This window comes from Hordeum vulgare, chromosome 6H, assembly GCF_904849725.1.
Source record: "Hordeum vulgare subsp. vulgare chromosome 6H, MorexV3_pseudomolecules_assembly, whole genome shotgun sequence".
NCBI lineage: Eukaryota > Viridiplantae > Streptophyta > Magnoliopsida > Poales > Poaceae > Hordeum > Hordeum vulgare.
The window spans coordinates 177,043,150-177,069,178 of record NC_058523.1 but is presented as its reverse complement, the minus strand read 5'-3'; the positions used below and the strand labels follow the sequence as shown (position 1 = coordinate 177,069,178).

At 44.0% G+C, this 26,029-nt stretch overlaps 1 protein-coding gene across 1 annotated transcript; it reads right to left on the bottom strand.

The window, feature by feature from the left end:
• Positions 1–761: 761 nt before the first annotated feature.
• On the bottom strand, positions 762–10,765 carry LOC123403337 (F-box/kelch-repeat protein At1g80440-like). Its single transcript, XM_045097278.1, has 2 exons — positions 10,658–10,765; positions 762–1,706 (listed from the first exon to the last, which is right to left on the bottom strand). Exons 1-2 carry the CDS (start codon positions 10,763–10,765, stop codon positions 762–764), a joined length of 1,053 nt encoding a protein of 350 aa, XP_044953213.1.
• Positions 10,766–26,029: the final 15,264 nt, after the last annotated feature.

The window sequence follows — 26,029 nt, the reverse complement described above, 5'->3', positions numbered from 1 at the left end:
GTCGTATCTCATCCTGTTCTTGTTGGCTTGTTGGTTCATGCAATTTGGAGCGTATATAATCTGCTAGGATTTCATGTAAGGTGTCGGGGTGGGACTATTAATTCGAATTGGAAATTTGACACAAATTCTGTTTCTTGCTCGCAGAAGAGAGGGGATGGCAGGTTGTGAGGCCGAACTTTTTAGCGGCCCATAATAAAAATTCTAGCATGTTAACTTGTGCACATGCAAACAACGTAAAATATGTCTCCGGCGTCCGCTCCCGAGCCCCTCGAGCCTCCTCCCTCCGGCCATCTCCGGCGTCCACTGAAGGCTCCGCACAACCGCGACCCACCTGTGGCCACCGGAGCGGGCGCATGTTGATAATGCGCTGATCGTGGGGAGGGGTGTTTCTGTAAAAGCGAAACATTTTTTTTAAAATAGGACTATGATTTGATTTCTCAAAAACAGAAGGTCTTTTTTTGCAAATAGACCACGACAGTGTGCGGGCAGAAGGAGTAGTCGCTTTAGTATTAGGTAAAGTTTAGATAAAGATAGAGATATACTGACTGAAAATGAGTAAAGTTTAGATAAAGATAGAGATATACTGACTGAAAATGAATGAGCAAACACATTAAAATGTTGTATATATATTTCATTCAGAAAAAAAGTTTAAACATCTTATATTTTTCCACATATACTGATTTGTTGTTACTGTATCATACTTCTACGCAACACGCGGCTTGCACGTGCCCGGCAAACTCCTGCGACGCCAGGGCGCGCGCCTAGGATGGCGACGCCCCGTTGGTTTCAGTGTCCTTGCTGAGCACATACACGGCCTGCTCACCGCCGTGGTGCCCGGCGCCGATGGCGGCCACATGGCCGTCCTCGATGGCCACGACGACCATCGCCGCGCGCCCGTCCTTCGGTATCGGTGCCACCGACCGCCACTCGTTGTCGCCGTCCCGCACCGCGAGATGGCCGTGACGTAGCATGTACATGGCGCCTGCCGCGGACGGCGCAGTGCAGCACGTCCTCGGGCACGCCCCCTCGTCGACCACCCTGTCCAGCACTGGACCCCACGCCCAGACGTCTGTGTCGAATGCCTCGCCGGTGCCGGTGAACCGGCCCTGCGCCTCCGTCGGGTACCCACCAACCACGACGAACCTGGCGCCGAGGCAGACCCCCCTGGCTTCGTCCCGCTGCAGTGCCATGTCAGGCAGCGCCGCCCACGCATTGGCCTCGGCGTCGTATGCCGCCGCCGACCGCAGCGCGTTCTTCTCCTCGTCGTGGCCGCCTCCGACGAACACCCTTCCTCCGACCGCCGCGCACGCGAAGAACGACCGACGCGGCCCAGGCATCGGCGCGCCGCTTCGCCACGCGCCGTCCAGGAAGTCATACACGTGCACCGTGTCCGTCGGCACCCACGTCTCAGGGTCCCACCCGCCCAGCACCACCAGCTTCCTCCTCTCGCTACAAGACACGGCGGCGAGCTGGCAGAAGAGCGGGAGCCCCCGGCCGCCTGGGAGCGGGGGCAGCGTGGCCCAGCCTCCGTCGACCGGGTCGTGGAGCACGAGCCTGTAGGAGTTGGAGAGGGCGGCGGACGCAGCGTACTTGTGGGCCGGGCCGGAGGCGGCGAGCGGGGGAAGGGCCTGGGCGAGGGCGAGTATCGGTCGGGTATGGCCGTTGGCCCGGCGGAGGCGTCCGTAGAGCGGCGATTCCACCTCCGCCTTCCACGGCAAAATTGACAAAAATGACCCCTGGGACGAAAGAACTCACGGATTGACCCCTCGTGAGAAATAATTCACCGGCCTGACCCTTTTGTGTGGCGCCCGACACCTAGGCGCCACACTGTACTGTGTGACGCCTAGAGGTTAGGCACCACACCCCCGACCACGTGGCAGGGAGGGCCCCACCCCCAGGCAGTGTGACGCCTAAGCCTCAGGCGTCACACATTGTAATGTGTGGCGCCTGACCCTTAGGCGCCACACACTGACTTACAGAGCCACGGGCCAGCCCCCTCCCCACCCCCCTCCCCACCCCCTCCCTCATTCCCCTCCCCCAGCCCCCCTCCCAGCCACTGCCCCCTCCCTCAAATCCTTCTCTACATCACCAAATCTGAAGGTTTGGAGCGGGCATTTGTTGTCCAATCACTCCCCTAAGGTAATCCCCACCTCTCCCCTCATTCTCATCCAAAGGAAAATCTTTTGTGTTCTTTTTTTTGCAAATTTGAGGAAACCCTAGTTTTTCATGAAATGTGGGATGTATATCAAATTGTTTTATTTGTTTGTATGTTAGGATAAGGGGTATGATGGGGTTAGGATTAGGGTTGTTTGGATGTGTGCATTATGGTTGTTTTAGGGTTAGGCTAGGGTTATGCTAGGGTTAGGCTAGGGTTAGGCTAGGGTTAGGGATGTTTGGTTGTGTTAGGGTTATGAGGGGGTTAGGGTTATTTGGAAGTTAGGCTACGGTTATTCTAATTGTATGATTGCTCATAAAAAGGTTCTATGTTTTGTTGTTTAGGTATGAGAAGAACATGTGTTTATGTTCATCACGTGGACAAGGATGCCTTTTTAAAAGGCAATATTGATCCGGACCCGGATGAGCTTGACATGGTGTTCGATTTGTGTCCTAGCTATGCTGAATTGTTGGAACAAGTCCGAAAGGATTTGAATTGGATGGACCCTAATGATGTAGTTGAGTTTGCTGGTAGGCATAATGTGGGATTCGGAATGCACATTCGTTGGAAGACCATGCGTGTCAACTCCGAGCAACGTTGGCTTGCATACAAGGATACGGTGGCCGAATCACTAGACAAGGCTCTAGAGTTATTTGCCATGAAAACAAATGTTCCTAACTTGTTGGATTTGAAACGGGTTTCCTCTTCGATTGTTGAAGCTATTCCTGCAACCATCAACGAAGAGGCCAGCATTGAACCTCTTTCTTGTGTGTATGAGGCTAACGAAGAGGTCAACATTGAACATGAACCATTGGTAGAGGCTAATTATGAGCACTATGATGATGGTAATGTTCTTCATGACAACAATCTTGGTGATTTGGACAAATATAATTTGCAAGAGACAATGGACCATTCCATTCCGTACTCACGTGGGTATGCCTCTGAGTCTGACGATGAGGGTCCCGATGAAGAAGTTGATGAGGAAGGGTTCACGGCAAAGGAGGCTGAAGCTTTCACGAAGGTATTAAAGCGTGATCACCGGACACCATTGTTCGAGGATCTTAGCCTTGCGGATGAAGCCGTGGTTGACGGAGGCGAAGGCATATTGTTTGGAGTTAGGCCACCTTCTCATCGGGACACACATGGGAAGAATATTATTTTGCCGGGGTCAAAGTTCGAAACATTCTTTGAACTGAAGATGTGGTTGGATGAATATTCTGTTACGCATTACAGGCCACACAAAGTTGTTCATTCAAACATGAAGCTGCGTTACACGGTTGCATGTGAGGATAGATGTTGTCCTTGGATTGTCCGTGCAAGACCATGGAAAGGAGGGCCAGGATGGAACATTGTCAGTTGTATGCCTCACATGTGTCAAGGCAAGAGGGTTGATGGTGCCCTATCGTCGCAAAGCCATAGACAACTAACCTCCGAGTTCATCGCTTATAGGCTTTCCAACTCCATCTCCTCTCTTCCTACAATGAGCATAAAAAGCGTACAAGACCTTGTGAAAGCCCTCTTTCACTACGAGGTGAAATATGGTAAGGCATGGAAAGCAAAGCAAGCCGCATTCAAGATGTTGTATGGTGATTGGGAGGAAGCATACAACCGCATACCTAGGTTGTTGGGAGCTATTGCCCACACTAACCCGGGCATGGTTCATGTGGTCGAGCCGTATGGGGAGAAAACAAGGATTAAGAATGGAAATAGGGTTCGCGTATTTGGCCGTGCATTTTGGGCATTTGAGCAATGTGTGAGGGCTTTCCAGCACTGTCGTCCTGTCATCTCCATCGATGGCACGTTTTTGACCGGACAATTCAAGGGCACTTTGTTGGTTGCAATAGCAAGTGATGCCAATAACCGGTTGATGCCTTTGGCTTTTGCTTTGGTTGAGGCAGAGAACAATGTTAACTGAGAATGGTTCTTGCATATTTTGAGAACCAAAGTATTACCGTTTGAGAGGGAAATATGTGTCATATCGGATCGTCATCAAGGCATACTTAACGCGGTTGACATTGTCATTCCCGGCCATGCTCCTTTGCATCATCGATGGTGCATGAGGCATTTCTGTGCAAACTTCTACCGGGCATGTGGTAGCAAGGAGTTGGCGGATGATCTTCAGGATTGTTGTCAAGCATTTTCTGACAAACGATTTGCAAGATTGTACAATGCTTTGCTTGTAAACAAAAAACTTGATGCATGTGGGCTTGAGTTTCTTAACAGGCACATTGAACTTCGGGCCAAGTGGGCACGAGCTTATGACGAAGATGGCCGAAGATATGGTCAAATGACCAGTAACATGGCAGAATGCTTCAACCGGGTGTTGAAGGGTGTCCGTGCGTTGCCAGTGACGGCAATAGTTCAATACACATTCGACAAGTTGAGAGCATACTTTCTAAAGTACTCACAAGAAACAGATTATCAGATTGCGGGAGAGAACAAGAAAAAGTATAAGTAACAGTTTCCACCAAAGGTTGACAAATGGATGGTATTTCAATCACGGAAGGCTGACTCCCAAACGGCTACCCTGTACAACAACGAGGATTGGACATACGAAGTGAATGAGCCCGGAGGAACGACAAACGATGGCCAGCAACACGGAAACAGGGCGTTCAAGGTTTCTTTATCCTTGTGTGATTGCTCTTGTGGGAGACCAAGGTTGCTTCATCTCGCATGCTCGCATTTGTACACGGCAGCTCGCAGTAGGAATGTGGACGTCAACCATCCACTAACCTTGAGGGAGTCCGAGTTCTCGATCATGACCACGAAGCATACATGGGCTCCTAGATTTGAACCATACTTTGACCAATCACAATGGCCGGAGTATCATGGAGTACAACTATGACCCGACCCAGAGTGGAAGGTTGTGAAACTGGGAAGACGAAAGACAAAGCGTTTTAGAGGAGACATGGATGGATGGGGCCATGGTGGTGGTAGAGAAATGAGGAACAACCAATTCCAAGAGCCTACTGAGAGATCACAATGTGGAGATTGCGGTGTAACAGGGCACAACAGAAGAAGGTGTACGGCGCGAAAGAAGTCCAAAAACAATGATTCCAGGTCAAGCCAACCAAGTCCTAGCCAACCAAGTCCTAGCCAACCAAGTTCAAGCCAACAAGGGACGGGTCAAGGAAGCACGAGCCAACAAGGGACGGGTCAAGGAAGCACGAGCCAAAAAGGGACGGGTCAAGGAAGCACGAGCCAACAAGTTCCTACTCAACATGTTCCTAGCCGACTTGGGCTTACTAGAGGACGTGGTACTAGAGGAAGTGGTGGTGGTAGAGGCAGTGGTGGGATAGGTCGTGGTGGTGCTGGAGGTAGGGGTGGGATAGGTCGTGGTGGTGCTAGAGGCAGTGGTGGGATAGGTGGTGGACTTACTAGGATTGGTATGCGTGGATACCTACAAGGACCATTTCCGTATGTCACATATTTCACTTATCTTTATCATGTTGTTTTTGATGCTCCTTTGTGTGTTATTTTCCTAACTATGAGCTATGATGCCTGTTTTGTAGGTATGGCCGCTTCTCAGCCGAACAAGGCAAAAGCGGAGTGGGGGGAGGAGAAGGATGCAGCCAGTGAGGAGCAGCTGTTGATGGATAGGGCTGCAAAGAAGTTGAGAGAGGAGGATGCAGCGGAAGCGCGAAAGAAGAAGGATGAGGAGGATAAGGCAAAGAGGGATGAGGAGTGGCAAATGTTCCTTGAGCATAAGCGATATGAGGCTAGGATAAAGGAGAATGACAGGAAGACGCTAGAGAAACGTAAAAAAGAATATGAAGCTAACTTTAAGAAGATGTTGGCAGAGGCCGCAGCAAAGAGAGAGCGGGAGCATCAGCGCTTCACGGAGAGGGTTAAGGAAGAGGCTTCAAAACTGCGCAAAAGGGAAGAGGAAGAGGAAGAAGAGAGGAAGAGGAAGAAGAGAGGAAGAAGAAGAAGGGTAAGGGGCCTTGCTCGACCCAATAGAGCCGGATGCTTGTAATCTATGTGTTGTTGAACCTTGTTTGGTTCCGCGCTTTATGACAATGAAACTCCACTATGTATGCACTTTTGGACGTAAGTTACTTCAAGAACCGTATGTATGTTTGAACTCCACCACCACTACTATGTGCTTTGTGTTGTATGTTTTAACGTATGTATCTGAACTCCTCCACCACTATTTTTGAACTCCTCCTCCATTAAGATGCAGTTCTAGGCATGACAGAGTGTGTGGCGCCTAAGCCTTAGGCGCCACACATGTGTAGTGTGGCGCCTAAGGCTTAGGCGCCACACATGGACTTATACTGGGGGAGGGGGGGTGGGGAGGGGCTACGCTGAGGCTGTATAAGCCCATGTGTGGCGCCTAAGCCTTAGGCGCCACACTACACATGTGTGGCGCCTAAGGCTTAGGCGCCACACATGGACTTATACTGGGGGAGGAGGGGTGGGGAGGGGCTGCGCTGAGGCTGTATAAGCCCATGTGTGGCGCCTAAGCCTTAGGCGCCACATTACACATGTGTGGCGCCTAAGCCTTAGGCGCCACACATGTGAAAACCTGCTGGAACTGAATTTGGACAGCAATAAAGCAATTTTTGACAGCAATAAAGATCTTATAACAGCAATAAATCAATATATTGACAGCAATAAGGATCTTTTGACAGCAATAAAGCAATATATTCCAGCAATAAGGATCTTTTGACAGCACTAAATGGTTCACAACAACTGCAACAACAACTAAATGGTTCACAACTCGAAATAGTTCAAGACTACAGTAAATAGTTCAGCTCGACAAGTGCAACACCAACTCCAAATCACTTGGGGCCTCGTCCCCTCTTGGATACTAGCTTCTTCCGTCTCGCAACCACAAATTGATCCGGGTCATCGGACTCATCGTCATCGTCATCCTCAACCTCATCCTCCCTGCTTCTCATCCTTGACAAACGAGAGCTCTCGGCCACCGGATTCTTCCCTTTCGCATAATCATCCGGTGAGTAGCGCTTAAATTCCTTCCTGGGCTTCAACATGTAAGCGGAGCGTTGGAAAGCCTTCAACGTCATGTCGTCCTCAGCCTAATACATATGAAGGTTGAAAGTTCAAATTTGAAGGTTCAAGGCTGAAGGTTGAATGAAAGTGCAAACTGTATGGCTATGTCATACCTGAGGAGTGTCAACATCATCCTCCTGAGTATTTCTTTGGGTAATGTCACCATAATCCATACGAGCGCCCGAAGAAGCTGAATCGTCAAGAGTATTTCTTTCGGATGAACCGGATCTCGAAGGTGAAACATATTCAGGGTCACGGCAACCTAAAATGTTGGATAGGCGCCGTAACTTCTTGCCCTGTTCCTGTTAGATTCAAATATAAATGACATATATTAGGTAACCTATAATGTTGCATTCGTGGGCAAAATAATAATAATGACACAACACCTTTATGAATAGACGAAGTGCAGATTCTCCCTTTTTTCCTCCAGGTGTGTTATCTAGAATATCTTCGGACTCGTGAGCTTGTTTCTTGACCTCTTTGCGCTATGATCACAAGACAATGACAACAAATAAGTGCAAGTGAATAGGTCCGCTAGAATTCATAAATTACATAGGGGAGCACACTTACCACAAAGTTCAGGACAGGGGCGAAGGAAGTTTGGTACCCTTCGCGAATCAACTTGCTGCAACCGCCTTGGGCAAGTTCATCGTACTCAGTGGGTTCTTCCAATATGTCCTCCTCGTAAGCCGGCGGACAAATCTCGACACGAGTACTCTCCTGAAACCATCTTAGGTAGTTGCTGAACGCAAGAGCACAATGCTGACGGTACTGGGTTCGTTGTATGCTCGAAGTTGCCTGCACACTTTGCTCGAACATAAGGACGCAACTCTTATGATGCTTCTGCCAGTCCTTGATTTTTCGCTGCCTCCTCCTATCCAACCTGCTTTGAACAAAACACATCAGTAGCTCGCTCAACACTAAGAACAAAACTAATCACTAATTATTTTTTGTTACCTGTGAAGCTGTGTGTCCGTGTCCACCCACTCCGGCGGGTGTGGCTGAAAGTAACCAAATTGACGCAGCACACGATGCGGGAGATGCCACTCAACCGCCCAATTGCATATTAGGGGACAACGCATTAGCCAAAGATGTCTTTCCTGCACGCATAGTGGATTCAGCTCGAACGTGTGTGCATCACCAAAGTTTGTCCCGACACCATATGGCTCCCATTCAACCTACAACACAAGATGAATACCACAATTCATTTCACTCACAACATAGAAGCTGGAAGTCAACTCTGAAACCATCTTACCTGCTCGGGGGTAAGCGAATCCATCTCGTTGGTGTATTGCTTGTACAATAGGTTCACTTCGCTTGCCACCTCCGATACCAAGTCCCACTTGTAAGCCCATGTAGGTTGCCGTACAGGGTTGTCGGGGTCATCCCAGGTATTCCACTTTGAGCTTTTAGGGCGTCCAACAGGTAGGCGTTCCCAGCTCCATACTGAAAGTAGGAGCATACAACCACCAACTCCACCGTCCTTTGTCGTCCCGCGACAAGCATCGTCCAACTACAAGTAACAACAAACATGCATCAGTTTAGCAGAAAAAGATAACAGAGAGTACTTAATATTAACAATTTATTACCTGCCGATACAAGTAAGCCAGTGCGGCCGAGCCCCAGCTGAACTTGTTGTCCAAAACAGTCAACGCCTTCAGCCACATCCAAGGAGCATTCTTGCCTGTGCCGTCCGCAAAGATAGTCCTAGAGATGACGTACCACATGTAGACGCGAGCATACCTCTGGATGACCTCGTCATCTGCGTCCTCAGGACAATGAGCAAAGTTGGCGGCAATCCAAGTGAAAGTGGCGCCGGCAGGGACTCTATCTTTCTTCCCTCCATCTTCCACCTCCGGCTCCTGCGGCGACATACCAATAAGAGCCTCCATTTGATGCCGCCATCCCTCAGAATCAGTGCTCATACATAGTGGCTTCCCCTCGATGGGAAGAGCGGTGATCATGGAAACATCTTGAAGAGTAACCGTCATCTCTCCTGTCCGGAGGTGAAAACTATGTGTCTCCGGCCTCCAACGATCAATGAGTGCTGTGACTGCCGCAGCGTTCAGATTTGGAGTTGACCGACTCACAAGCTGCACGAATGGAAGGAGTCCCGTCATCTCGATGTACGGGGTGTACCGCTCATCGTAATGCATTACGGAGGATGCCCCATGAGACCGGATCTTCAGGGGCGTAAGCTCCTGCAAACATATAGGAGAAGAAGATATCAAGTGCTTATTACATTTTCAAAATATTACTAATCTACTAATCATTTTCTACTTACCATCTTCTTCTCCGACATGAAATAGGCCCGGTGTTCAGCGTCATAAAGATCATTCAGAAGCCACACCATCCTACAAAGCACAAAAATTACTCATTTACTAATATTCAAATAAGACTCATATACTCATATGAACTACTACTAATACTAACTACTACCACTAACTAGAAACTAAAACCTAATGCAATTCCTATACCTACTACTACTAACTACTACTACTACTAACTACTAACTAGTCATATACTCAACTAACTAGTCAAATCCTAACTCATATCCTAACTAGTCAAAACCTAACTCATATCCTAACTAGTTAAAACCTAATGCAAATCCTAACTCATATCCTAACTAGTCAAAACCTAACTCATATCCTAACTAGTTAAAACCTAATGCAAATCCTAACTCATATACTAACTAGTCAAATCCTAACTCATATCCTAACTAGTTAAAACCTAATGCAAATCCTAACTCATATACTAACTAGTCAAATCCTAACTCATATCCTAACTAGTCAAAACCTAATACAATTCCTATACCTACCTCTACTACTAACTACTACTACTACTACTAACTACTACTACTACTCACTATTCATATACTCAACCAAAACCAAAACCTAATGCAATTCCTATACCTACTACTACTACTAACTACTAACTACTCATATACTCAACCAAATCCTAACTAGTCAAATCCTAAGAACCTACTCAAATCGATCTACTCAACCAAAACATAATAAAATTGGATAGAAGGATGGGAAAGGGAAGGGATGGGGGAGGACATTACCTTGGGGGATCAATCCAAGCAAGAAATCCTCAGATCTGAAGGAGATGGGGGAGGGGATTAGGGAGGGGATGAGAGCCAGCCGCCGCAATGGAAGTTTCTGTTTGAATGAGGGAGGGGGTGGGGAGGGGGGTGGGGAGGGGGCTGGCCCGTGGCTCTGTAAGTCAGTGTGTGGCGCCTAAGGGTCAGGCGCCACACATTACAATGTGTGACGCCTGAGGCTTAGGCGTCACACTGCCTGGGGGTGGGGCCCTTCCTGCCACGTGGTCGGGGGTGTGGTGCCTAACCTCTAGGCGTCACACAGTACAGTGTGGCGCCTAGGTGTCGGGCGCCACACAAAAGGGTCAGGCCGGTGAATTATTTCCCCCGAGGGGTCAATCCGTGAGTTCTTTCGTCCCAGGGGTCATTTTTGTCAATTTTGCCGCCTTCCACTGCCTCGAGGTGCGGCGCGCTGCTGGGAGCTGACGGAACCCCACCCGGACCAGGCATTCCTGCGCCACCTCCTCCGGGAGCCCCGGAATCAGGTCACCCATCGTCGATCAACCTCGACGGATACACAGCCTTAAACAATCCGCTTCTTGCTCTCTGGTTTGGAACTCTACTACGCAAGGAGAATCGAGCAGTGAGTTGCGGGCTTGTGGCTGAGCTGAGTTGTTTGGGGGCGCGGCGGGATGGCGCGCTTTATACCGGACAAAGCAGCATTTTTAAATTTTGTTGTACAAACCAGGGGGGGTTAAGCGGGAATGCGAGAGACGGTTTTCCGGACGGCGCTCGCCATCCTGATCCTGCATCATATGCGGAAAAGCCGGAAACAACTTATTCATTTTAATATTTCTTTAAAGCAAAGATGAAACAGCTGCTAAAATTGATTATTGCTGCTATCCAATTCGAACTATCTATGGAGTATTAGGTGTAAAAATTTGGATATTCATAGACGAAGAAATCCAATTTTTATTTTGAATGCAGTTTAAATTAGTTTTTGGGTACAAATCGCCAGAATGCAGAAGGTAAAATACGAGGTACTTTATTGCTTAGTCTAGCTCGGGGAGATATAGCTCAGTTGGTAGAGCTCCGCTCTTACAATTGGGTTGTTGCCTTAAACAAAATGGGTCAGGATGGAGACGTCGCCCTCTCTGCCCCGGTGGCTTGCGGCATTACAGTAAACTGTAATTGCTCCGTATCCAGTTTCGTGCCAGGCCGCCGGTCGCCGTCGCCGGGATCCGACCGGCGGGCTAAGAAGAGCATGGCTATTGAAACCTCTCGCACGACACTCTCCAGTGCAGAAAGCAGCGGAGGTATTTTGTCCGGACAGACAGTATTACTGAGGGTCAGGAAACGACGGCACAGAAGAGCTGTTTGCTTCGTTGTGCAGGGCAATTGTTGTTTATTCATGGATGGAAACCGATTGCTCTCTCGCTGATTTGGGAATTACCAGAACTTATCCAGCGGCGACCGTAAGATTCTGCGGCTGCCGGTCGGCCACAAATCCACGTCACTGATTCTAGCTATCCGCTACGAATTGTAAAGAGTAAAAAGGAAAGAGAGAGCAAATGATGAAAACAGTTGTCTCATTGATTGAAGATGTGGGTATATATACCCCAGTACAAAGGCGGTTACAAGGAGCAGTTGCTAAACTAAAGCAACTGACATAGCAGGGGTTATCCCTTAATTAATTAATTTAATTAATTCCTAACACCCCCCCTAATCAATGCTTGTCTTTATAATATATATCATGTTGATAAAGACTCCTCCTTGTATGTGTTTGCTTTCGAGAATGTTCATCATCTTCATTTTGAGAAATCGTTGTATAATCTTTAAAGTCTCCTCCAAAAACCCTGTGGGAAAAATATGAGGAGAATAGTGTAGATATGTTGCTAAAACTCCTTAAAACCCAGTGGGAAAAATAATAAGGAGAAAATAATGCAACATATAATGATTATTGTCTCTTGATAACTCATATGAGAAAAACCTTTGAAGAAGGAGAAAACTCATTGGTGAATTTAGAGAACAATTGATATGTCTTGATTACTTTCTTTAAAAACCCCAATAGGGAAAATAGAAAGTATGACATATGATCTTTGATAAGATATTGCCTCATTAAAAACCATTATGAGAAACTTTTGAGAGAAAAACTCATAAGGGAAAAGAGTGCATTTGACATGCCATTGAAAACTCCTTTAAAACCCAATGGGAAAAATATAAGGAGAAAATGATATGGCATATACAAACACTTGTGATTATATTGTCTCGTTAAAAACCTTTTATGAGAAACCATTAGGGAAAAACTCATCGAGGGAAAAAGAGTACAATACATGCAATCTGATGATTGTTAATAGGTTATAGTTTGGGAGATTACTCCCCCTGAACTTTGCAAATATGGTGGATGTCTCATACCAATTTCATTGACATGAACATAAGATTGTGTATAATCTGTTGGATTTTCACATGATTTCGTTTGCAAATTATTTCCTCACTTTTCTATAATCCATGAGGATAAATAGTTTCCGAGCAATGTGATTTATGATATTGCTCTTCATATAACCTGTTGGTATTGAGTAACACAAGTGGAAGTAGCTTTATAAATCAAGTAATGTGATTCTGATGAATCTCAACCACATGATTTTGAGTGTGGTTAATCATTTTGTTAAGTTATGCATATTTTGCAATGCCTTTAGATAAGCAATTATGTTAGAATGATAATTGGAACCATTAAAATCCATTTATATAACTTCCATGTGAAGGCTATTCCAACAAATTCAGTCAGTGATATGGTGTCATTGGGATCAAATAAAAAGCCAATATCATTACATCATATCATGGTCATATCTTCTATTTCCTGATGGAAATATCCAAGATTTATTGTAATCTTCAGATATAAGATGATATTACTTATATCAACCATATACCTTTTGTTGGGGGTTGCATTCTGAATAAAGATAGCAAATATAGTGTCAGGCCTGACGTAGTTTGCAAGTATATGAGTGCTTTGACATTAGTGATATACAGAACTTCAGGTCCTAGTATCACTTCATTATCACCCCTAGGTATGAATGGATTTGTACCTTATCAAAGGTAGTATGACCATACATGTCTTTTGTTGATATGATATATCCAAATTGAACTTCTTGTATATGTTTGGATATATGTAGACTGATATGTATTCTTGAGAGAATGATCAAGTTGTAAACTTAAGCTAAATTTGGTTAAATCCAAATTTTCCGTCTTGAGATGATTTTGTGTATGTTTAGGTCTTGTAGAGACATTGATGATGAAATCATCGATATACACTGAGGTGATATAAGGAATTCAAATTTGGGATACCTTTATTAACACAAACAATTTATCATCCTTTGAGTAATCCTTTGAAGAAGGAACTCATTTAGTCGGTAGTACCATATGATTTCCGACTATTTCAAGCCATAGAGTGACTTCTGACATTTTACACAAATATGTTGCGATTTATTTTGGATTCGGAATTGTAAGCCCTTCAGGGACTTTAATATATATTTCCGAAATGAGTGACTCATATGAGTATGTAGTCATTTCATCCATCAACTGCATGGATAATATTATTTGTACTGCCAATGGTATTTATTATCGAAACATAGTTCCACTCATACCAAGAAGGTATGTTACATCATAATTTGATGTCGGGTCTCTGCGTGAACCCTTTTGCTACAAGCCTCGCTTTCTCACCACCTCATTGACTTTGTCTATGAATGAGAAGTTTTTAGTATTCCATATGGAAGATACTTATGAGGAGTAGGTATTACTGTGGTAAATACCATTCGTTTGTAGAGCGAGTGCTATTCTTCATTACTTGCTTCCTTTTATGTGAACCAATATGAGTACAAGAGGCACTCTACCATGGATTTTGGTTCAGGGCCCAAAAGGTTTTAGCAATTTTCAGAAGAAATATATGTCGACAAATGTAGACTTATGTTATATGATTCTGGAGGAATCAATGAAATTTGTGGAAATGTATTTATTCCTTTTAACTCCTTGTGATTTCCTACAACAATGGAGTCAAGGTGTTTCGATGTCCCGACACGAAAACATTTGTGCACATTTATGTCGGGCTTTGGATGATGAGCATCCAGTGAGGTGTCTTTCAACTTGATGTTGAATTACATTTACTGGTTGAGGATTTGATTTTCTCTATTTCCGCGGAAGCATATGTGAGATTATATCTCGTGTGGTCAGATTTCTCCCCCTCTTGCTCTCATTTCGGGAGAAGAGTGGTTTATCAGGTACCTCCACTCTTTCTGACACTTTACTGCAGGAATATAAAATTGAGTGACACCTTTGTCATCAGTAAATGTATGTGGCAGTTTTGCAATGTGTTGCAAATATGTGATTCTAAACTTCTTGTTCAGATTATTTGAGTACGTGGATATAAGGATTGAATGTGAATAACATTCCTAATTTATTTCTTGGCATTCTTTGTGGTACTTATCTCCCCCTAATGGCAGAAATGTCCTTATTGCTGATGCAATCAGCATACGAGCTATGAATAATTTTGATTGACGGATAAATTGTCATTCCTCACTTAGATCCCTAATTTTCTGTGAGAGCCCATTGATGTATGCTGGAGTGGTGATATCGGTATGTAACCGAATTATCGCAGATAGGAAATACTTTGTTGATTTCCACGTAATTACTAAAAGGGAAAGTAGTATGCTATGCAGTTGGTATGATTTATATCATACTTACGGTGTGTAATGCCGTATTTGTCTAGCATGAGGCTAGTAAATCATGATTCTATAAGGTTGGTCATATTATTAATTTCACTATCTTTGATAAGATATTCAACTAAACCATTTTGGGTATGTACATAAAGTATTATATATAATCAGACATTTCTTGTGAAATGAGTTCAACAAAGTTGTCCATTCGAATGGATTTATCCCTTGTTTAGGATAACTTGCTCTTACTTTGATAATTTGAGCAATTGATTTAGTTATATCATTCATGGTTTGTCTGACAAGAGACACACTAGAATCATTTTATAAATGTTTCCATGAGTACCATAAAGTATCTATAAAATACCACACAATGGTTGAGAATGCACATATCTTCTGAATGTGTTTAAGGAAGAATGAGTTGGCTCATTTAGAATTGTAAGGTGAGAGTTCCTTAAATTAATTTCCCCTATGGCACATGTGGTGCACATAAAATCTGATGATTTGGGAAATGTTGCAACTTGTTAAGTTGTGACCAATAGAATTGTAAATAATTTTCTAATCAACCCCAAACCAGGATTGTAAGGCTTAAAGCCAAATATTTTGTAAGATTTAGAAAATTATTTTTTTACGCAACAAAACTGAGTATGAATTGATTCATACATTCAAAATTTATCAAATATGATGTCCAAGAAATAGGATATTGGACAGTGTACTACATGTAGTAGTACAAGTATAGGCTAATAATATGTTGGATAATTAGGAGATTACGTGAGATCTCCCACATTATTGAGTGCAAATGATTTCATCCTCCATTTACTGCACTAAACTTTAGTTCTCCTTCTAATGAAGATTCTGAGAACAAGCATCTACCAAAATATTTTGGTTGTTATTTGTAAATTTTCAAATTTATCCCATTGAATTTATCAGCCTTTTGAATAAATTTGTGATGTGGTTTCACCATATGTTTGAGGGTTTGGTAATCATAGGTACGATGTTTAAATAACCACACATTTGACAAACTTGAGAGTTGTCGTTGATCGTTGGAAAACGAGATATTCCCTATTAAGAAATAATTCCATCTTTGGTTGTATTTTAGCCTCCACTTTACTTTGAATACATCATGGTTCTATTTTGTGACCAATGACTTGATTATTATTCACAATACTAGCAAAAATTTCAAATAATGGAATAGCACCCGTTGGGTGAATCTGATGATTTTATGAAATTCCATGTTTCTTCATCATGAAAATGGTAGGACTATCATAAGAAGATGTAAAGTGTATTGAGGGCTTTTCAATTGGATCTTCGGATGAAAATATTTGATCATGAGATCTCAACTTAAAGTTGATTGAGTGACAAAAATGTGAGCTGCGATAGACTTGAGGTCTTGAGAAACGAATGGGTGATTATTCGCGATGTGCTCATGGCAGCATGTTTCTCTTAGGGAAATATTCAAGGACAATACACATGTATCCATCATATACTTAGTTTGAGAATCAAGTGAAGTTGGTGACATATAAAATACATATGTGCATCAATAGAATAGCCATGTGTTACATGAAATGGTCATGCATTATTTAATTTACTTCTTGGAGTAAAATAAAATATATGGATGAAATGATATTGTTGAGCACAGTCCGCCAAGGCGATGCTTGGTGAACATGGGGTGTAAAGCTTCAGTATAGTGCATGCGATGAAATCGTTGCTAATGTTTTGGGCTTCATTTGTGAGAAAAGTGTGACTTTAGAGTCCCAGCCAAAACATAGACTTTGCAATTTTAATATTGCTTAGTCACTATGAAAATAAGGACCACAATGTGATGTGGATCTTGCAATAGTGTTTGAGACACTCACTATAAATTATGGTATCCATCTTGATGGATGGATGACACTATAATTAGAAATAGTGACGTAGGCTCCATTGCCATGCATTTTACAAATGTAGTAGAAGGTAACCACACGTATATGCAGTTGTTTTCATAGTTTTCTATGACATATTCAAGCAAAATGTGCAAGAACAATATTTACTATGAGAGTAAAATATTTAAGTGAACAACAACAATAAATGCTTCGGAGGAGCAAATTCTAGTACGGCTGATGCCTTATAACCATATGTGTAGACCTCAATTTATATAGGATAACACTTTGAAGATAATCACCAATATGGTGTAGATCTCGCAATAATAGAAAACATAGTCTGACTATTGTCAGTAGATGTTTATAATTCTATTACCTTATGTTATGCTATATTTAAGAAAATCACTTTGAAGGTAATCATATGTCAGGATGACATGATGTAGACCTCACAGTAGTATTGGATAATCTGCAAGATTTTGCAGTAGATACCAATATTACCTTATGATATCCTGAGGTAGTCACATATTAATATTTGGAAAAGCACTTTGAAGGTAGTCATCTTGTCCGAATGACAATATGTAGACCTCACCATAGTGGTGGATAATCTGCAAATGGCGCGGTAGATGCCACCAGTACCTTGCGATTTCACAAATAAAATTTTGGGTAATCACATTATGAATTCGAAAATCACATTAAAAGTAGTCATCTTATCAAAAATGACAAGATGTAGACCTTACAGTAATGATGGATAATCTGTAGATTATGCAGTAGATGCCATCAATACCTTGTGATCCACAAATGTGATTTGAGGTAGTCATATTAAGTATGACACTTCTTAATTCTTGTTTGAATTTACATCCATACTTGTAAGAAAATTGAATTTCTATTGCAAGAATTTAGTTGTTGTCCACAGTAACATATTATATTGATTGCATGAGGTAGACAGATTGAACATGTCTTTTTTTTCTTCTTTTGTACGCTTTACATCAAGTACATAGACTAAACTGAGCAAACTAAGTCTGAAGACTTAAAACTGCAACCGCAAGTGTTAGAGATTGAATGGCAGTTTTAGAAATCTTGGGTACTAAAACATACGGTTTAGTAAATCACAATTAACCCTTAATGGATCTGAAACTACAGGGACAAGATATGATTATCTTAAAGTACAGGGTTGAATTGAATAAATTCCAAAGAAGATAAGATCCCCAATTTCTTTCTCTCTTGTGTATGCGTATGCGGTAGCAATTGAAAAACATCTACAGCGTTGCTCGCTTTATGGACAAAGCCAAACCATTGTAGCCGCAGCCGGCGGCAGGAACTATTGTGGACGATGCCGCCGAGGTGTGCCGCATACTGCTGCCACGCCGGGCGCTGGGAGATGGGGAGCCGCCGCCCAGCCTTATGTGCTCGCCGGAGAGGACCTGCCAAGGGCCGGGGCTTCGGATGCGAACGAGCCGGAGGGGTTCGCCGCCCCCTATTGGATGCGGCAGGATCACGATGCCACGCGTTGTGTAGGGATGCACAATCAGGCCCGGTGTTAAGGTCTCGCCATGGCCTCCATGGACAATGCACGGTTCCTTTTTTTCGATACAAAGCCATTCACGTTAGTGCATAGATGTACATACAAAATTGATTGATTACGAGATGATGATGAGGAGCAAATTCTTGATTTATTTCCCGAATTGTATTTGACCATTCGGTGCCGCATCTTGTAGCCGCCGATCGGTAGCAGCGCCATGACCGCACAGGGAGGGTGAAGCCGTGCTGGGTCGGGAGCCGTCACGCGCGCTCCGGACAGGTGGCGGTGGGAGTCACCGTCGTCCTGCCTTGCGCCTCATCGATATGACATCGCCCAGTTCCTGCCGCTGTAGCGCCGTTGGTCGTCTGTGTGCCTCCCGCTGCCGCTGATGCCGGAGCGTCTCATAGGTTGGAGGGCGCCGCACCCGATCTGCTGCCGCGTCGGGAGGAGCCAAGCCGAGGGGCGTTGAGCACCACGCTCGGGCCGGAGGGAGCGACGATGCGTCGCCGGCGTGTCGCTGTCCCTTGTCCCAGAGCGGGGCTGCAACGAGGAGGACGCCGCGCGCGTGCCGGAGGGCGTCGCTGCGAAGGGCCGACCGTGGTCGCCGCATCGACGGCAGAGGTTCGAGCATGTCTCCGGCGATTCATTGTGATGCATCTGCCGTTCTTCCGATGTGGCCTATTTCTCTAATCGAGAGCAGAGTGCGTGATAACGTGTAAAGAGTAAAAAGGAAAGAGAGAGCAAATGATGAAAACAGTTGTCTCATTGATTGAAGATGTGGGTATATATACCCCAGTACAAAGGCGGTTACAAGGAGAAGTTGCTAAACTAAAGCAACTGACATAGCAGGGATTATCCCTTAATTAATTAATTTAATTAATTCCTAACACGAATAACAGCTAGCTGAAGTTCTACCGTCTCAGTCCCCGTTTGGGACCAGACTTACTAGAATTATTGGCCTTATCCCAATTTATTTTATTCATACAATTAAATGATGCAGAGAGAGCCTTGATCAGTGGTTAAGTATGCGGTTGTGTAGCTTAACAATCCGAGTACAATTTCTAGAATTGACAAGCATGTGATTTTCTCCCATTTATTGAGGATCAAGCTTGGTGTGATGGAATCACTCATCAAAAACTATATGTACATCCTTGGTTAGTGCATAAGTCGGGAAGTGACAATCCCTCCCAGTTTTCAAGGGTCAATCCGTGCCAGTTTTCAAGGGTCAATCCGTGGAGGTGCAGCCTCTTCCTCGATCCATGGTGGCGCGGTAGAGCTCGTGTTGGAGGCGTTTGTGGTGATACACGGTGAGATGGCCAAACGATGGAGGTGGGGCCGGTGGCGGCGGCGTCCCCACCGCTGGGGATGACGGGCCAGATGGCGGGTCCTTATGGCGGCGAATTTTAGGATCCCGCACTCCGTGGCGATATGGGACGTTCCTCCATCAACAAATATGGTTCGATGCAGCTCGACGGGTGACACGTGTGCCTCTTTCGGAGTTGTCGGGTGATGCTTGTCACGGGCAAGTAAAGCCACCGGTGGATGTGTTATCGGAGGATGCTACGCATTGCATCTTATATGGAGACTCCAAATCATGCCTGCTATCGACAGGTGATGCTGTTGGAACGCTAGAAGGGAAGTCTAGAGGGGGGGGGGGTGAATAGACTACTTGCATAAATTAAAACCTAGCATTTTCCAAACTTTCGTTGTTGGTAGATTTTAGCAATTTTAACAAGTCTATTGCATCCTACACATGCGAGTCAACATATATGGCAGCGCAAAGTGAAGACATTGCACATGTAGTAAGGAGTAAAGTTTAGGAAGATCAAACGCAAAGATGGACACGGTGATTTTTGGCGTGGTTCCCATATGTGGTGCTATCGTACGTCCACGTTAGTGGAGACATCAACCCACGGAGGGTAACGACCCACCGCCGGGGATGACGAGCCAGATGGCGGGTCCTTATGGCGACGAATCTTGGGATCCCGCACTCGGTGGTGATATGGGACATCCCTTCCATCGACAGATCGGGTTCGATGCACCTCGACGGGTGACACATGTGCCTCTTTCAGAGTTGTCGGACGGTGCTTGTCGCCGGCAAGTGAAGCCACCGGTGGATGTGCTATCGGAGGATGCTACACATTGCGTCTTATATGGAGACACCAAATCATGCCTACTATCGATAGGTGATGCCGTTGGAACGCTAGAAGGAAAGTCTAGAGGTGTGTGTGTGTGTGTGGGGGGGGGGTGAATAGACTACTTGCAAAAATTAAAACCTAGCCGTTTCCCAACTTTCGTTGTTGGTAGATTTTAGCAATTCTAACAAGTCTAGTTCATCCTACACATGCTAGTCAACATATATGGCAGCGCAAAGTAAAGACATTGCACATGTAGTAAGGAGTTAAGTTTAGGAAGATCAAACGCAAAGATGGGCACGGTGATTTTTGGCGTGGTTCCGATAGGTGGTGCTTTCGTACGTCCAGGTTAGTGGAGACATCAACCCACGGAGAGTAACAGCTACGAGAGTCGACGGAGGGCTCCACCCACAAGGGGTCCACGAAGAAGCAGCCTTGTCTGTTCCACCATCGCTTATGTCCACAAAGGACTTGCCTCACTCAGGGTAGATCTTCACAAAGTAGGCGATCTCCTTGCCTGTACAAACTTCTTGATTCAACTCCACAACATGAAGTAGGAGGCTCCCAAGCGACGCCTAACCAATCTAGGAGGAACCACCCTCCAAAAGGTAATATATGTGGTAGAACGATGAACCCCTAGCTCTTGTGCTTGAAAAGCTAGTCTCCTCAACACTCAGTCACTCTCTCACAAATTTGGCATGGGTAGGAGAGATTGATTTTGTTGAAAGCAACTTGGGGAGGCTAGAGATCAAGTTTCAAACAGATGGATTGGAATATCTTGATCTCAATGCATGAGTAGGTGGCTCTCTCTCAGAAAAATGGATATGGCAAGTTGTGTGTGTTCTGAGTGCTTCCTCTGCGAATGAGAGGTGGTGGAGGGATATATATAGACATCTCTCAAAATCCAATCGTTACAACATTATTGCCCAACTCGGTGACACCGAAATTAATCTTGGTGGTACTGAGTTGCATTAAATGTGGCAAATTTTGAATTCTTGGTGAGACCGATATATGAATCTCGGTGGTACTAATACGATGACCTAGGGCAGTTTCCGATTCCCGGTGGTACCGATTTCAATCTCGGAAATTCCGATTCTTGAAATAGAGATAACAGAAAGTTGGTCACTGTCTTTTGGTGGCACCGATATGAAAGTTGGTGGTACCGAGAGATTAGGGTTTCACAAAGGATGTGTCATTGGGAAAATTGGTAGGGCCAAATGGAAAAACTTTGTGGCACCGATTTTGTTGTTTAGGCTTGGGACAAAGATTTTGTGAGAGAAATGTTGAGTATTTGTCGTGGCTATCTCTAAGCACTTGAGCAACCAATTCTTCATAAATACCTCACCCCTTTTAATAATATTGGCTTTCCTATGGATTCAAAAGTGATTTCTCACAAATACAAAATGTAGAGTCTTGTAGCTTGAAGCCTTGCCAATCCTATTCCTTTCCTTGCATCGAGGGGTTTCTCCTCACAATCCTTTGGCCAATGCTCTTTGTGTACTATACCTGAAATATGCTAGGTAAAAGTGTTAGTCCAAGAGACAATGTATGTTGTCATGAATTATAAAAACCACCAAGGGAGCATATGTGCTTTCAATCTCCCCCTTTTTGGTAATTGATGACAACATACAATCAAAACTTCAAATAAAGATAAGCAGTAGAATATGACAGCTTTTGAAAGATACATGGCTAATACAAGCTCCCCCTAAATGTGTGCAATCCCTTTTTAAAGGATAGTTGCTTTGGACTGCATGGGCACACACATGGTAGAAAGGACAAGACAAGTCATGTAAATCTTGGTTATATGCATCAAACATATGTGAATGAAAGGATTTCCATGTTCAAGATTCACTGTTGCAAACAATATGTGTAAAAAACAAGGGATCATCATGAACAAGGATATGATGCATATACTTACCTTGAGGTTCTTGAAAATCTTAGTAGTAGGAGTACACTTGGGAAAACAAATGTTAGATAACACAAGAGTATTATATTGTAAAGATGCAATGAGCTTCAGCAGTACCAAGATATGAAGAACATATGAGAAAATATGATTTGATGATAAATATATGCCTCCAATAATACTTAGAACTTTCTCCCATAAATGTGAATATGTAAGATTACCTCCCCCCTGAATCATAGCATGTATATATTGGGAGTAGGTAGGGTGAGACAAGTTTAATCCAAAGTAGGCAATAAACCAATTTATTTTAGTTTTATATCTCTCCCACTTAATGGTATCTTTCCCCCTGATTGTGTAAGGTTTGATATATCACAGATCTTTCATTCTAATGCAAGAGGTTTTGATATATCTCCCCCTTTGGCTGAAGCTTATTGGAAGCTTTGCTATTTCTCCCCCTTTGACATTAATTTACAAAAAGGTCAGAGGGTAAGGGTTCATGGAGAGTAGGGATCATGGATTCTGCTCTATATCTCCGTCTGAAGTATAGATAAGAGTCCCTTGATTTATCTCCCCATTTGTTAGGAATCATAGATGCTTCTCCCTCTTATATTGTAGGGTCATTGAAGTTTTCTCCTCCTAAGAAGTTTTTCTCCTCTTTGAAAATTATGGGAAACAAGAGTATGTCCCCCTTTGGCATAAATGGAAATGATCGATAAGAGCTCAGGAGGTAATAAAACTTGGGATCATTGAAAAGCTTTCTCCCCCTTTGTGACAAAAATCCAGAAATACCAAAAGATCATAGGCAGTGATAAAATGTGGAGTCACCGAGGCAATATGGTTCGGCAGAACCCGGAATGATAGCAGGCCTCTAGAAGAAATCAGTTAGACCGAGTTTCCTAGATCGGTGAGACCGGGTTGCAATGAAATTCAACTTCTCAACTTCATATAGGCAGAAAATATCCAAAAACTTTAAATAAGAAAAAAAAACTCATTAAAAAAATACATACATATAGATGAGAATTGAATGGTTGAAATCAAGCAACAATAACATGAACCATACAAGAATTTCATCTAGATGTTGTGCGGTGACTAGGTCACCTATATTAGAGTATATTGACTTGAGGAGTCAAGAAAGAATGCTTGATCATAGGTCATACTCATTGTTAAGCGCAAAGTGGGGTTACCATTTTTCGATTATGCATTTTAATGTATTCATATCACTTGAGTTGCTTTACCACATGACTTGGTGTAAATCTATATCAAGGATATGAGTACATACCTTCGAATGATGTTGATGATGTGGCATGTAGGTGAACTTGTTGTTGATGCTCAATGTTGATGAAGATCATCTTGAGTTTGGAGCTATCCTTGTCGTTTTGGTTCACTCTGCACTTACATTGGTTAGTCATGCAAGGAAGAACATAATATATCCAAATGACAATAGTGAATTTATCATCATGTAGTTGTCAAGGTAATGATTTTGTTGTCTTCTTCCTTCATGTCCAAAGAAGGGGTTGTTCATACTTGGTCATGACAAGATTGCTTGTGATGTGAGTTGATGGCAATCTTGTGAGGTGTAGTTCTTTCAAGTACCTACAAAAGGTTAGATGCAATTCAAGGGGTCATAGTTTTCCAAGATATAAGATAGTGTCATATCAATATCATCATGGAATAGTCAAGTAAGATCATGCCCTTGCATGCATCCGACTGAGTCTAGATCAAGTTTGAAGTATCAATGATGTTCAACTCACTCCTCAAATGACAAAACACTTTCTCATCAATTTGGTAAAGATATCAGCCAATTGTTTGTTGGTACGAACATGCTTTATATTAATATATCCTTTACCAACATGATCACGAATGAAATGATGTCGCACTTGAATATGTTTAGTTTTAGAATGCTGCACGGGATTATAGCCAATTTTAATAGCACTTTCATTGTAACACAACAATGGAACATGTTTCACATGAATGCCATAATCCATAAGAGTTTGCGTCATCCATAGTAATTGCGCACAACATGATCCTGTTGGGGAACGTAGCATGGGAAACAAATTTTTTCCTACGCACACGAAGACCTATCATGGTGATGATCATCTACGATAGGGAGATCGGATCCACATACCCTTGTAGATCTCTAAGCGGAAGCGTTAATAAACACGGTTGATGTAGTGGTACGTATTCACGAACCGTCCCACGATCCGTCCCACGAACCGTCTCACGATCCATCCCGATCAAGTGCCGAACGGACAACACCTCCGTGTTCTACACACGTACAACTCGATGACGATCTCCGCCTTCTTGATCCAGCAAGATATACAGGGATGTAGATGAGTTCTCCGGAAGCGTGACGGCGTGCCGGTGGTGGTGGTGATCTATTCCTGCAGGGCTTCGCCTAAGCACCGTAGAAATCCGATCTAGAGGAAGAACTACGAAGTAGAGGTTTAGGGTTGCACGTGGCAAAGTTGTGTCTCAAAAAGACCTAAACCCTCTAGTATATATAGGAGGAGGGAGGGGCTAGGCTTGAGTCTCAAGGAGAGCCTCCTTGCCTCGACTAAAGTGGAGGAGGGAGGAGTCCTCCTACAATCCCACTTGGATTAGGACTCCTTCCTAAATTGTCCACCACTTTTGGATTTTCCACCTTTTTTCTCATGGGCTTTCCTTAGATTACTTGTCAGCCCATTAATACTTATTGCACATCCAATAAACTCATGTGTACCCCTTGAAGCATGGTGGGCCCACCCAGTAGGCCCTCGGAACCCATTCGTCACTCCTGGTACACTGCCGATAATGCCCGAAAACCTTCTGGAATCCAAATACCAACTTCCTATATATCAATCTTTGTTTCCGGACCATTTCGTAACTCGTCGTGACGTCCGGGATCTCATCCAGGACTCCGAACAAAACTTTGGTCGCCAACACATATAACTCAACTATACCGAAACGTCACCGAACCTTAAGTGTGCACATCCTACGGGTTTGAGAACTATGCAGACATGACCTGAGACACTCTCCGGTCAATAACCAATAGTGGGACCTGGATGTCCATATTGGCTCCCACATATTCTACGAAGATCTCTATCGGTTGAACCTCTATGTCAAGGATCCAGTTAATCCCGTACGCTGTTCGCTTTATCCTTCGGTATGTTACTCGCCCGAGATTCGATCGCCGGTATCTCCATACCTAGTTCAATCTCCTTACCGACAAGTCTCTTTACTCGTTTCGTAATACAAGATCCCGTAACTAACTCCTTAGTCACATTGCTTGCAAGGCTTTTTGTGATGTTGTATTACCGAGTGGGCCCCGAGATACCTCTCCGTCACACGGAGTGACAAATCCCAGTCTTGATCCATGCCAACCCAACAGACACCTTTGGAGATACCTGTAGAGCACCTTTATAGTCACCCAGTTACGTTGTGACGTTTGATACACACAAGGTATTCCTCCGGTGTCCGGGAGTTGCATGATTTCATGGTCATAGGAATAGATACATTGATATCTAGAAAACAATAGCAATAAACTGACACGATCATATGCTACGTTTATAGTTGTTCCTGTGGCGCCTACACCAATTGAAGTGGAAGCTCATGATAGTGATCATTGAGCATCAGATCAAGTTACTACAGAACTCGTAGGTCGACAAGGTCGCGTACTACTACAGAGTGGAACGGTAACCCTGTCTTGGAGGTCATGTTATT